General features: G+C 37.4%; 1 protein-coding gene across 1 annotated transcript in view; it reads right to left on the bottom strand.

Moving 5' to 3' along the window:
• The window catches only part of LOC104490944 (calcium-activated potassium channel subunit alpha-1), a gene marked incomplete at its 5' end in the record, with an annotated part of 129,780 nt that overhangs the window by 50,868 nt on the left and 66,806 nt on the right, over window positions 1–12,106 (bottom strand). The window contains 2 exons of the mRNA XM_010133295.1: window positions 1,925–2,149; window positions 5,086–5,209. Of these exons, the coding sequence (XP_010131597.1) occupies window positions 1,925–2,149; window positions 5,086–5,209 (349 nt within the window). The remainder of the gene's footprint in view (window positions 1–1,924; window positions 2,150–5,085; window positions 5,210–12,106) is intronic.

The raw sequence follows: 12,106 nt of genomic DNA, 5'->3' as shown, positions 1-12,106 counted from the left end.
GCTGCCTTAATTCTGCCCTTTGTGTCTGTACTGTGCACCAAGTGAAGCAGGATTCCTGTGGGGAAAAATAATATGCAATCATGTAATTAATTAAAGGCTTAGTCCTAATGATTTAATGCAAAGGGACAGAATTAAGGCTGCCTGAGGATATTTAAAATTGGCATTTGCCTACTTTTTAAGAATTTACTCAGCAGCTTAAACGTTTCTTTTAATACAGACTTTAAATGAAACTTCCACTTTTTTTTTTTAAGACAGAACAAATGTTTCTATATTCAGCTCTATCCACAACCCCATCAGATATCATCAGCAAGTTTTACCGCGTGAACCAAAGCACAGAGATGTAAGAAATGAATTTGAGTGGCCTCCCTTTAACACATGATTGTTAACAGTATGATCTCAGGAACTGTAATAGATTTCTAAATTAGTATAATTGGAGCAGAATATCTGTACTTTTAACTCTATATCACCATTTTGAATCAGATAGGCTGAGAAAAAAGAAAAAGCAGTAATGAAATCTATGTGTTCTCCAGCACCCTTAATAACTGCGTAAGATACAATTCCTTTATATAGTCTGCATTTTAAAAGGTGCATTAGCTAAATATTTAAGCTGTTTCAGTGGAAATTAGTTCAACACTCTCTAAATTTGTGCAAATTGATGGGGGAATGTAAAGGTACTGTACATTTCCTTAATGCCTCTTCAGAATTGAAACTTTTCAAATACACATTATAATAATGGATAAACATTATATATTGGACAGTTTGGAAGTAGTAGCTGGGTTCTGTTCTGATCCACAGTTCAACAGTATTAATTTAATTCTGATTCCTTAATCTTTAGCCTTCACAGTGACTGGAATTAAAAGGGATTGGCAGGAAGAAGAGGACATTAACTGACCAGATCTGATATTGACACCATTTTTGTGACAGCAGAGAGTCTTGTGACACCATCTGTTGGATCAGTTTACAGAAAAAAGCCAAGGGCTAACACTATAACTGCATTTACAGTAGCAAAGACCTACAGCCTGAATTAATCAAAAAGTGAAGGCAGCCTTTCCATTCTACAGCTATTTTCCCCATTACTCAGTTTATTGATTTTTTTTTTTAAACTGTTGAAATGTAATTATTAAGAACAGGTAATTTCATAATTTTTCATTCAGTTAAAAGCACCCAAACTAACACTTTGCCCTGTAACGTACAGAGCATGTTCCATACTTATACAGTGGGCTTGTTTTTCTCCTGCCTACATCTTTGTGGGTCATTCATAGCTATGACCACCTAAGATCACTAGCTTTGAGGGCTTCATTTGTTTGTTCTGGAGCTCATTTTTCTATATTTTGGGCACATGAGTGAATGAGGACCTCTGAATTGTGGTTTTAGTGACTGTCCCTACTAAAATCAATAGGATCTTCTCATCGATTTCAAAAGGGTCATGGTTTAGGTGTATTTCCATACATAATCATGGCAGGACTCTGAACTGAAATGTTATGGCAACGTTCCCTATAAAGTAGGCCAGCCTACAGGAAGTTTTTATAAATATAGACAGATATTATGTAGATAGGGTAACAGCAGTTTTTTCAAAGGTTTTTGGGGTATGAATAATGTCATAAATAACTACTGTCATTCTGTCAGGGAAATCACAACATCAAAACTGGCTACATGCAGTGAATGTTCGATATATAACGCAGCTAATACATTTCATAGCAGCTGAAATGCATCCAGTGAGGAGGATGAGGAACCAAACACTGCAGCAAATATCTTATAATAAGGTCTCACAGGGCTCTGTTTTCATAGGCACAGTAAAGGCAAAATCTAAGTCCTCAGGCCTATAAGTAGACAAAAGTAAAGAAGCCTAAGATCAAAGTCAATATGAATCTGTCCAGTTGGTGTCCTAAATAACAAAGTATCAATAATATGGCTTTGGACTTACAGGCAAGATTGAAACCTTGGGGAAGTTATGCAGTGTCTCCCATTCCCTTCTCAGGTATTCAAGTGAACCCACAAACACAATGTGCTTGAGTTCATGGTAGTGAAAGTTGCTGGCTCGTAATGGCATCACTAAATTTCTTAATCCAATCAAAGCAGATTTAACATCCCCAAATATGCAAACGACTACATGCCCACTTAAAACTGTCATCGCTGCTTCACTTCGAGTCTAAAAAAAAACAAAACAAAACAAAAAGACAAGGGAGAAATGAAACAAAAGGAAGCTTAAATCATATATTGAGTTTTAAACCAGGAAAAACACAACTGTCAATATTGTTCATGCACAAAGAAGCGGTTTGATAATAGCTGTTCATTTTACCCTTATTTGCTCTTTGTTAAATGTACTCGGCAGTAGAAACCTTCGCTCCTGTTTGCAAATCCTTCTGTGTTTGGGAAGACATACTGGACTGAATTCTGGTCCTGTGTATGTTTCTACACAGCTGGATTAAGACTCTGGTTACAATCAAAGAGCTACGGGTTTAGGTGAGAACATAATTTGATCTACTATGCATTTAGCCATTAGAAGGATTGTAGAAGAGAGATGCAAACACCTGCGTTAGCTGACGAGTCACTAGTGGGGTTTCTTCAGGATCAATCTGAAAAGGAAAACGCAAGTGCCCAATCATTGTAGTAGGGCTTTGTTGTATTACATATTTCTTGTGAATTGACTCCTGGAGTCAAAGTTTTATTTTAGGAGAAGCTGCTACTACTACCCTGAGAAGCAAAGAACGCTCTGTACGCTGCTGTGCCTTACAGTGGATGTCCCCCATACTCCACAGAGCTTCTCTCAGTAAAAAAAAAAAAAAAACAACCAAAACCTACTAACTTTTCAAGTTCACTGGACTTCCTCAGTTAAATAGAAACAAGGAAAAAAGTCTTATGGAGAACATTTGAATGATGTTCAGAATTATCTTCTTGTCTCAGTGACAAGAATAAATTTTTGCACTAATTTCATCAGTGGTAATGTCAGTTGAGTAGGCAACTCAAACACCAAGATGATTAAATAAAGTCATTAGGAAAAAATGACCTTCATTTCTGGAGCCACTCAGCATTATTGCAGTCCATCAAATAGCTGTAGATCCACTGATATTATATTGCCAAGAAATCGTACACTCAGTACTATTACATAGAAGTTTTGCCAATGAGTAAAACTAACACAATGGTGAACGGCAAAATCTTCCCCTCACTTATCCATAGCCTATGTCCTTTTTCTAAATTATGCAAGCATGGCAAAGTGCAATACGGGTTGGAATATGCAGCAGAGGTGTTGCTATGTAAGAACTAGAACACTGATTAGAAGTTTTCTCATCAGTTAAAAAATACATGAGCTTTCAATTTCTCTGTGGCGATTACACTGATATTCATAGAATTCTACCGAGAGCGTGGTCTTGGCCCTTCAAACAGCAGAAGATAGGAGCAAATGCTCAAGTGAAGCATCTAAGTTATCCCACGTCTCTCCCTATGGGTCTGGAATACTCAGACTTCATAAGACAGAGACTTGAAGTCTTGAAAGAAATTATGTAAAATGTCACTATACGGCCATTGATTTTTATGTAGCCACAAACATTTACTGTATGTCAAAAAAAGTTCTTACCGCCTAATACTGCTGGAATCTCACAAAGTCAAAACAGACCTTGAGCAGAAAACTGACTTCTTTCTGATCAAGGCAACATCAAGTATCAGTTAGAAATCAACCTGGGAAATCCCATCATCTTCAAATTATGTACTAATTTGTACTTGTGTGGTCTCTAAGGACAGCATTAAATTTGCATGAATATGAATGCAGACATCAGTTGTGGACTGTGAGTTTGAAAAGGAGTAGGGAAGCATTTTGCTGGCACTGTAGATAAGCATTTGCTGGTGATGATACATGAAGCAGAAAGAACCTGGCCAGACTTACAGATTCATAGGCTACAGGGGGAAAAACTGATGTGCCATCAACTAGAGATGATAAACGAGGCACTTCACAGCACCGCTTTTGGAGAAATGCTTTCAAAGCGGGACAACTTTGAAAATGTAAAGGTTGTCAGCTAAAATGTGTTTAGAGCATGAAGGCAGACTTCTGTCTCTCTTACCAAATTGTCCAGCAGGGCTGTCCCTCCTTGCCTGCTGGATATGTACAAATGCATACTGTTTAAAGCTGTTCAGCCAAACTCCCTCTCACAGCTCAGTGTCTAGAATTTGGAATTTACTTGCTTGACTGTTTAAATGCCAATATTGCAATTCCAGGCAATATCACAGTTATTACAGAAACCCCTGAGGAGAAGTAGAGACAAGCTTTTAACCTCTGATTGCTAGAATGAACCAGGGCTGTCATCATCATTGGCTACACCACACCACAGTGCAGGAAAATCTGAGAGAGCAGGTTCAGGAAAAGCTTTATGAAGTGCGACAAAGTGAAGATCCACCAGGGAGTTCATTTCAAATATCATCAGTTTTGTGTACGAGATCTGGAGTTAGTTACTTGCTACCCTTAGGTATGAGTACATGAACACAAGTGGCACAAACTTCCACCGAGCAAAATAGAGTGTGATAGGCCTTCTAATTATTTTTAATGACTTAAGTCAGTTTGATGTTTTTTCCAGTTAAACAAACAAAACAAACATAGACTGGGCTCACTGCAACATGCTAGAAAGGCAGAGCAGTAGTACCTACTTACTCTGGCCTATTTGAGCATCTTGAAATGTTGGAAATTGAGAGAGAAGTTTTAAGAGAGCAAAATTCACATCAACAGAGATAATGCAAAGCATCTCTTGCCTATAACAGAATCACTACTGCCTTGTGTAAAGAGATAAATGAGGTATGCGAACATTGCAAAATTCCCAATCTTCATTTCTAAAGCTTTGAACCAAATATGCAAATTCCAGTTTACAAAAAATAAATTATTTAATTTGGACCAATTTTAATTGTTGCATTTGGCATGCAGATTTATATAATCATAATTCGTTAACCAACCAAAATGCTAGCTTTGATTTCACCACACTGTGTTTCTGATTTCATTACAGTGGATTTAATGATAGTAGAAATTAATTTATTAATCCATTAGATATCAGTTCTATGGTTCAAATAATCTCTTTTCAAACACAACTTATCATCAGTACCTACCAAAATGACCTTTTCAATGTCCTTGGCTGGACACCAATGAAACATCCCTGTAGAGTCATATTTTTTCACATTAGCATCCATATTGTCAATCTGCTCATTGCCAGGAATTAACAAGGGGTCATGCCTGGGGAAAAACAAGTTGAGGACAACATAAATGGAAAATACTATGAATTATGGATGGAAAGATATCCCAAGAGCTGGGGATAAAATTTAAAAATTGAAATGTATTTACATTTTAACATATTTTCAACAAGGGTACTTTTAAACAAAAGCTGAAAAGAAAAAAAACATAGTTTTTAAATTTTGGGTGCAGTTTCAAAGATTTTCTACACTTTTTCTACGCCAACAACCATTTAATTTTAAACAGGGCTTTCTGACACCATCACATCCATAAAAGTTTTTTCTTTCAAGTCCCACCCCTCCAAAATAAATATCGGAGTTGCTATTAGCATCGGCAATGAAGTAGAAGAAGTAGGAGCAGGGCCGCATGCTGACTGACCGGCTTAAGTATGGAAAGTCAATTACTTGCTTTTTCCACATACAACTTCTGACGTGATGCTCTTCGCAGTAAAAGCTTTAACAGGCTGCACTTTAAATATTTTAGCAATTTGCCCAATCATATTTTGCTTTCCCAAACTGAAGCCCTTTAAAGATTCAAAAGAATGTCATTTTAGAGCAGACTGACTAACAAGTGCCCACATCTGGAATACATGTTTTTAATACCAAACAACAATGTCCATTTTCTCTGACAACTCCACCTGTAATAACCTTCTAAGTGTTTCTGCAGCAAGATTTTAAACCACAAGGCTTCTCAAAAAAGAAGCAAATAAAAGGCATTTTTATAAACTTGCTCTCCAGCTATACAGTAACATCTAAGCACAGAAGCATACAGTTCTTCAATTTATATGCTAAAATCTAACACGAAGCTAAGTACTAAGTGGCTCCAACACTGTCAGATGTTACTGAGGGCCCCTAAGTGATTGCATTATACAACAGCATTAGGAGGAGGATGGTGTTTACAAGGCACAGGATAAACTGACCCTGAAATCTTAAATGCAAGGAGGGAACAAGAGCTTTGCCTGGCAAAACTACAGTCTTTACTTAAGTTTTTTGTCAGGAATGCTTGAAACATCCTGATACAGAATTGTAACATTTCAAAGAAGAAAATATTTGCAATGTACAAATATATATATACCTGTATATGCATATATACCTGTATATGCATACCTGTATACCTGTATATACATATACCTGTATATGTACAAATACACAGGTAGCCAAATTTTAAAACCGTTTGCCTTTTGAAGCCTGTTAAAGAAATGCCCATATTGGCTAAACTGTCAAAACTGGAAAGGTTACTGCTTTTAAACCACATGAGCCAGCAGGCTGTGGTAAGGACCTCTCTTCTGCATTGTCTACTAAAGGAGACTTTGAACATTGTGTATGATATAGATTCATTTACCCTGAATATAGTATGATAAGTTACCATGCTTCAAACAATTATGCTTGCATGCTTAAGAAAGGTAATCCTCTAATTACATCAGGGTGATTAATTTGTGCAATTTTATAGCCACTGATTATATATCCATTAAAAGTAGTGGAAAACTCTCATTTATATCCCTCAAACCAGGTTAACTCCATAGAAAGTGGCTTAAAAGAACTTGAGAAACTATTAATACATTGTTCCATTTAAACGAGAATCTTTTGATGCTTTAAGAAAAATCAATGCCACTACATGGCAAAGGCGTAAGTCAGACTCATCTGGAAAAAGAAACACTGATTTCAAAGTGTTTTACATTCACTCAACAGAGATACACTTCAGTGCATTTCACTATCAACCCACTGGCCACAGAGGAGTCTCTAGGGGTCTGACAATCTGGAGTCTCTGACTCTACTCCAGGTTTAATAACGAAAGGCCTTGCATATATGTGCTCCCTCTTTTGTGGAAAGCAGACCTGACTTGATGCAAAAGCTGCAAAAAATTGGTTTTGTTGTGAGGTTTTGTTTGTTTGTTTGTTTTTAATTTCCAGAGAAATATGTAGACTCTGCATTCTCTTACTTCATTGGTCAGCAAGCTGCAGCCATGGTAATTCTGGCTGAGAGCTAACTGTGATGCTGTTCACAGAGCACTCCTTGCTGCTCAGAGTTGCACGTGGGACTGCGGTACTTCAAGGTCTGCACCATGGATACATTATACTAATGTTCACACATCATTTAGTGATGCTCTAGTGATGCTCTGTCCTAGCTATTTTTTTTTTCTGTTGGAATGTGTTAACTACTTTTTTCAAAATAAGAAACTTTGTCAAAAGGTTAGGAATATTCTGGAACTTCCACTGAGAAATGTTTTTTCTTTCTCTTCTTTTTGTGTTTTGAGTTCTTTTCCTCCAAGCTTTCACAAGACATTTCTCCACAAGGTTTCCAAGCAGAGCGCTGAAACAATAGCAAAGTTTACACTGATCAAATCACCTCCTTCTCCTTTCAGAAATTAGATGTATGTAAGAAGGAATTAGGAATTTTATTTTTCCCTTTCCCTTCATCAGAGAAACTGTAACAAATCAATTTGTAAAAAATGCCACATTCTAATTTTCTTATCAGTGTTTCTTTCCTGCTCTGAGATTTAAAACTAAATAGATCATCCGAACCTTTCACACAAATGAGTATTTAGCAACACTCTAATCCCAGCCACAGAAATTCTGCAAATTGAAAAGAATCTTCTAACAAAGCAGGTGATAGCAGACATCTGACATCAAATTATGGTCAACGGCCTTGAGGCAATTTTCAGTGTGTGAGTGCTTAAGGCCTAGCACAGCTCTCTTTTGGGTAAGGGCTTTGCATCCTAAAAGGGAATACTCAAAGTAACTTGTGCCAAAGATTTATCAGAAATTTACCTCAATACTATATTTTCTATCTAACTTAGGTTTAAACAGAAGTGTGCCATGGAAGGGATGAAGAATGAGAATCATGAGAGAAAAATCTCTAATGAAACTTTAACAAATTGGGGTTGGTTTGTTTGTTTTTTAAATCAATACGTGCGCTTATTTACAATATGGATAAACTGTTTGGATTCTCTGCTTCACTGCTTGGAGCACAGCAAGTGGGAGCCTTAAAAGATGGGACATGCAACAAGAAAGTATGTTAACAGATACTATTGTACTACTTTTACTGTAGGAAAATGAATTGTGTGATGAGAAGGAAACCATGGTAAGACTAGCCACACTCCGTGTTTCAGAATCTGAGGGATTTTACATATACGTGTGTTTACGAAATTTAGTAATCTTCTGGGCTAAGCTATTAATCTCTTTTTAATCAATGATTTTTCATTCTTAGTAAAACAACACTGAAGATGGCAATGGAGGTTGAGAACTGTTTACTACTAAGGTCCAACTTTGTCCTCAGATATTAGAAGACAAGCTAGCTTGCGTACTTAAAAACTGAACTGATCTTCGATTTTTTTGGTTTGTTTTTTTTTTTAAACTTGGTCATCTTATGAAGTAATACAGTAATAAAATAGTATTACTCCTTTGGACACATGCTCTCATTATCTAATGATCTAAACCTGTTTTGCAAATACTAAAAATTATTTAAGACAGACACACAGAGGCCAAGGCTGTCAAATCTGCCTAAGGGGTTTGGAAACCCTCTTCCCACTAGAATTTATATTACACAAAGCATTACAGTTGTTGCCTTTACAGCCAAATCATGGACTGAAGGTTCCTAGAGCCTCTCTGACCCCTCCACCCTTGAAGATGGCCTTGTCAAGCCATGCTTGAGTCACATTGGCAGGTTACTATGGCAATGCTTGTATTAGTGCTGCAGCTACTGTGTTCTCCAGCGTGTGAAGTCATATGCTTGAAAGGTTTGAATTACAGGGAGAAAAATCACCTGATAACAATTAAAATCCATAGCGTTTGTTTCAATCAAGATGATGGCTTTTACGGCTTGCAAGGACCAAGGCATTTGGTCATTCCAGCTAGGAAAAGACAGGCACATATAGCATGCATGGGAGAAAAGGAGCAGAAATCAAATTTCCCTCATTGGCAATCTGTTTAAAAATAGCTTCTCTGGTTCTCATGGCACACATTACATAGACATGACTTGAAATGAGCAAAATACTATCTTTTTAAGGTTTTGAAAAGCCTATAATGCCATTTATGATCAATAAAACTGGAAAACTATGCTAAATGCCAATGCTACAGCTGCAAACCCAAAAAGCCTGCCTGGAATACAACAGCCTAAAGCAAAAACATAAATTTTGCTTTCACGAAACCTCTTGTGAAGAAGCCAACATTACATTTTAAAGAGCACTATTTTCCTAGCACACATTTATAAATATTGGTAACTTATTTACTTGGAGTTTTTGAGTCTGGAACTTCTGAGTAATGACTGGGGTTGGATTGAAATTAAAAGAGCATTTGGGGACAAATTACTGCCTCAGTAAATGACTACTGTGTAGCACACCCTTGTATACTGTCACATTTGACTTAACCTTCTTGCTATTATTCATATGCAATTAAGCATTAGAGCAACATACTCTCACTGGTCTGCAGTGGAACTGCTCCATAGGTTGAGCACTGGGATCAAGAGTACTGTATGGCCAGTAGGGACCCTGGCGTTGTTTGAAAATAAACTGCCATCTGTTAGTCTTTGAACACCAGTAAAACAATGTCTTGGCTACTATTTATTCTGCCCTCCAATAAAATTCTCCGTATATAAAATCAATGGCAAAACACCTCTGGGAATAACACAACTCCTCTTTAACCTGTGCTTGTTAAAGTCTGCAATTATGCCTTTCTCGGGTAGATTTTGCCCACAAAAAGATATTTAGGAGTCTCCTGATGATGATTCAGAGTCTTGAAACTCACCTTGTGTGTGGTCCAGGAATGTTGAGTTTTCCTACCTGACTTTGTATGTCGATGTGTGTTTGTGAGTGCACGTACACACGTAATTAATTTCAGGAGGAAGGCATGGGTTTGCTGAAGGTCAAACATGAATTGAAGACACAGTAGAGAATGTCTGATGCCTTTGAAATTTCTCCTACGACTACCCTAACAATTTGCGGCAATTAACATGCTGTTAGTGTTAGATGTATGCAGCCAGTGCAGGTGCTAATAATTGAAAAAGCATTTAGAGCTTTTACACCGTGGCTGAATATTTCATGATGTGCTGCGTGTTTCACTATTTACTCAGTGGGCCTCTGTCACTTCTATCTTCTCTGACTGCTTTGACTGGTGCTATAAAGCTCTACCAAGATAGAGTGACGGCTTGTCACAGGCAAACTCCACTGACTCCAGTACCTCACTGGGACTAGCTGAGAAGGTTGTCACGACATTCTGATGGAATTCAGCAAATGTTTTGTGACTAATACACCCAACATTTGTCGGCTACCATTAGCCATTCCCTGTGACCCTCGGCAGTCTGTGTAGATGGCATTAAGTTGTAATGAGAATTTGTTGCCTATGTGTGTTACACTAATGACACTCTCTTACACATCTTTCCTTTCACAGGTTAATCGGCAATGAAATTTGTAAGGATTCAGTGCCCAGATGCACTGGGCTTTAGACAAGAAAAGCCAGTGTGACAAGAGAAAGAAAAACTTAAAGTTTAAATGCATTCATTATCATACTCAGAAGCTATCCTAATATTGGCCTGACTTTTTCCCCTAAACCTACAAAGAAGAATATATCTAATACAGTGGTTGGTTCCTAGTGCCCTGTGCTACCTTATGGGCTGAATTACAGTGCTAAGGACACTAACAATTCTCCTTTCTCTCTTGCTCTGCCCAGATGTCACTGAAGTTTTTTTTATTCTCAGAGCCTTACTGAAGAGTTCATGTTAATTAATCAAGACTGCTAAGGACACTGATATAGAGCTGTTTCCTGTAAGAATCTTCTCATCGTGATATCTGGACACCTCAGGACATGCTCAGAATATGCTTATGAAGTATGAATCCTTGCACATAGAAAAGTAACAAAATAATTGATTTTTAGATTTTTTTATGAAAAATGTAATGAGGTGGAGACAAGGCACACAGTCAACATGTCTTCTGATTTTAGTGTTTCCCATTTATATCTACTCAAGCTGCAGAACCAGCAATCTCTGAGGGGTAGAATAATGTACCTGAAAAAATATTTTTTTTCAGTTGTAAAAAAACAAACCCACAATTAAATGGTATTATAAAATATAGGGGTGGGTTTTGCCACTTAAATGACGCATGTAGCCTTTGTACCTTATGATAGAAGATACCACTTTTGCAAGTCAAAGTTTATGAGAATACATTATTTTCTTTAAACCCAGTTTAAAGATAAAGCGTTTTTCCTTCTGTTGCCTTGATCTGGATCTTCTGTTAACCCGAACTTTATAAAAGAGCCTTTATAAAAAAGCCTCAGCTGGAAAATTCCCCTTTTCTTTTCTGACACTGCTCACTCATCTCAAAAACACCTGTGCAAGATTTCACAGCCCTCTAAAAGAAAATCTGATACTGTTCTTGTTCCCGTGGTTTATAACACAACTACCAATGACAGCAATAGTCAGCAGCCTAACATATACTACCCCCCATCATTCAAACCATTTCATTCTATAACCTTGTGAAAAACAGGCCTAAGTTAACACAGTGATTACTGAGCTATTCCTGTTGCTCATATTAGTTGTAGTGATCTTGTAAAACAGAATCAGGAACTGAAACGTGCTATGAAACACCTGCTGTGTTCCAGCTTAGTTATCATTGGGTATTAGCATTGCATAAAGTTAGCCCTGTAAATCCTTAACAAAGGATGTAACTTTTAGAGTACATGATGGAAATCTCCAGGGCCAGGGGCATAAATATAAACCCTTATTATGGTAATCACTGAGCTTTCACCTCTTCAAACTTACCTTCATGCCTGGTTTAGGGGAGTCAAGTTTTTGCTTGGGAAATGTTCCCCTTTAGACTGCCCATCACATGTTTTGGTTCCTATGCGAAAGCTCACAGTTTCAGGCCATGGAAGGGCAGCACTACAATGGCAAGGGCAATACCAATTCACCC

Source organism: Buceros rhinoceros, unplaced genomic scaffold, assembly GCF_000710305.1.
Source record: "Buceros rhinoceros silvestris isolate BGI_N320 unplaced genomic scaffold, ASM71030v1 scaffold7643, whole genome shotgun sequence".
Taxonomy (NCBI): domain Eukaryota; kingdom Metazoa; phylum Chordata; class Aves; order Bucerotiformes; family Bucerotidae; genus Buceros; species Buceros rhinoceros.
This window is presented reverse-complemented; position numbering and strand designations above follow the sequence as displayed.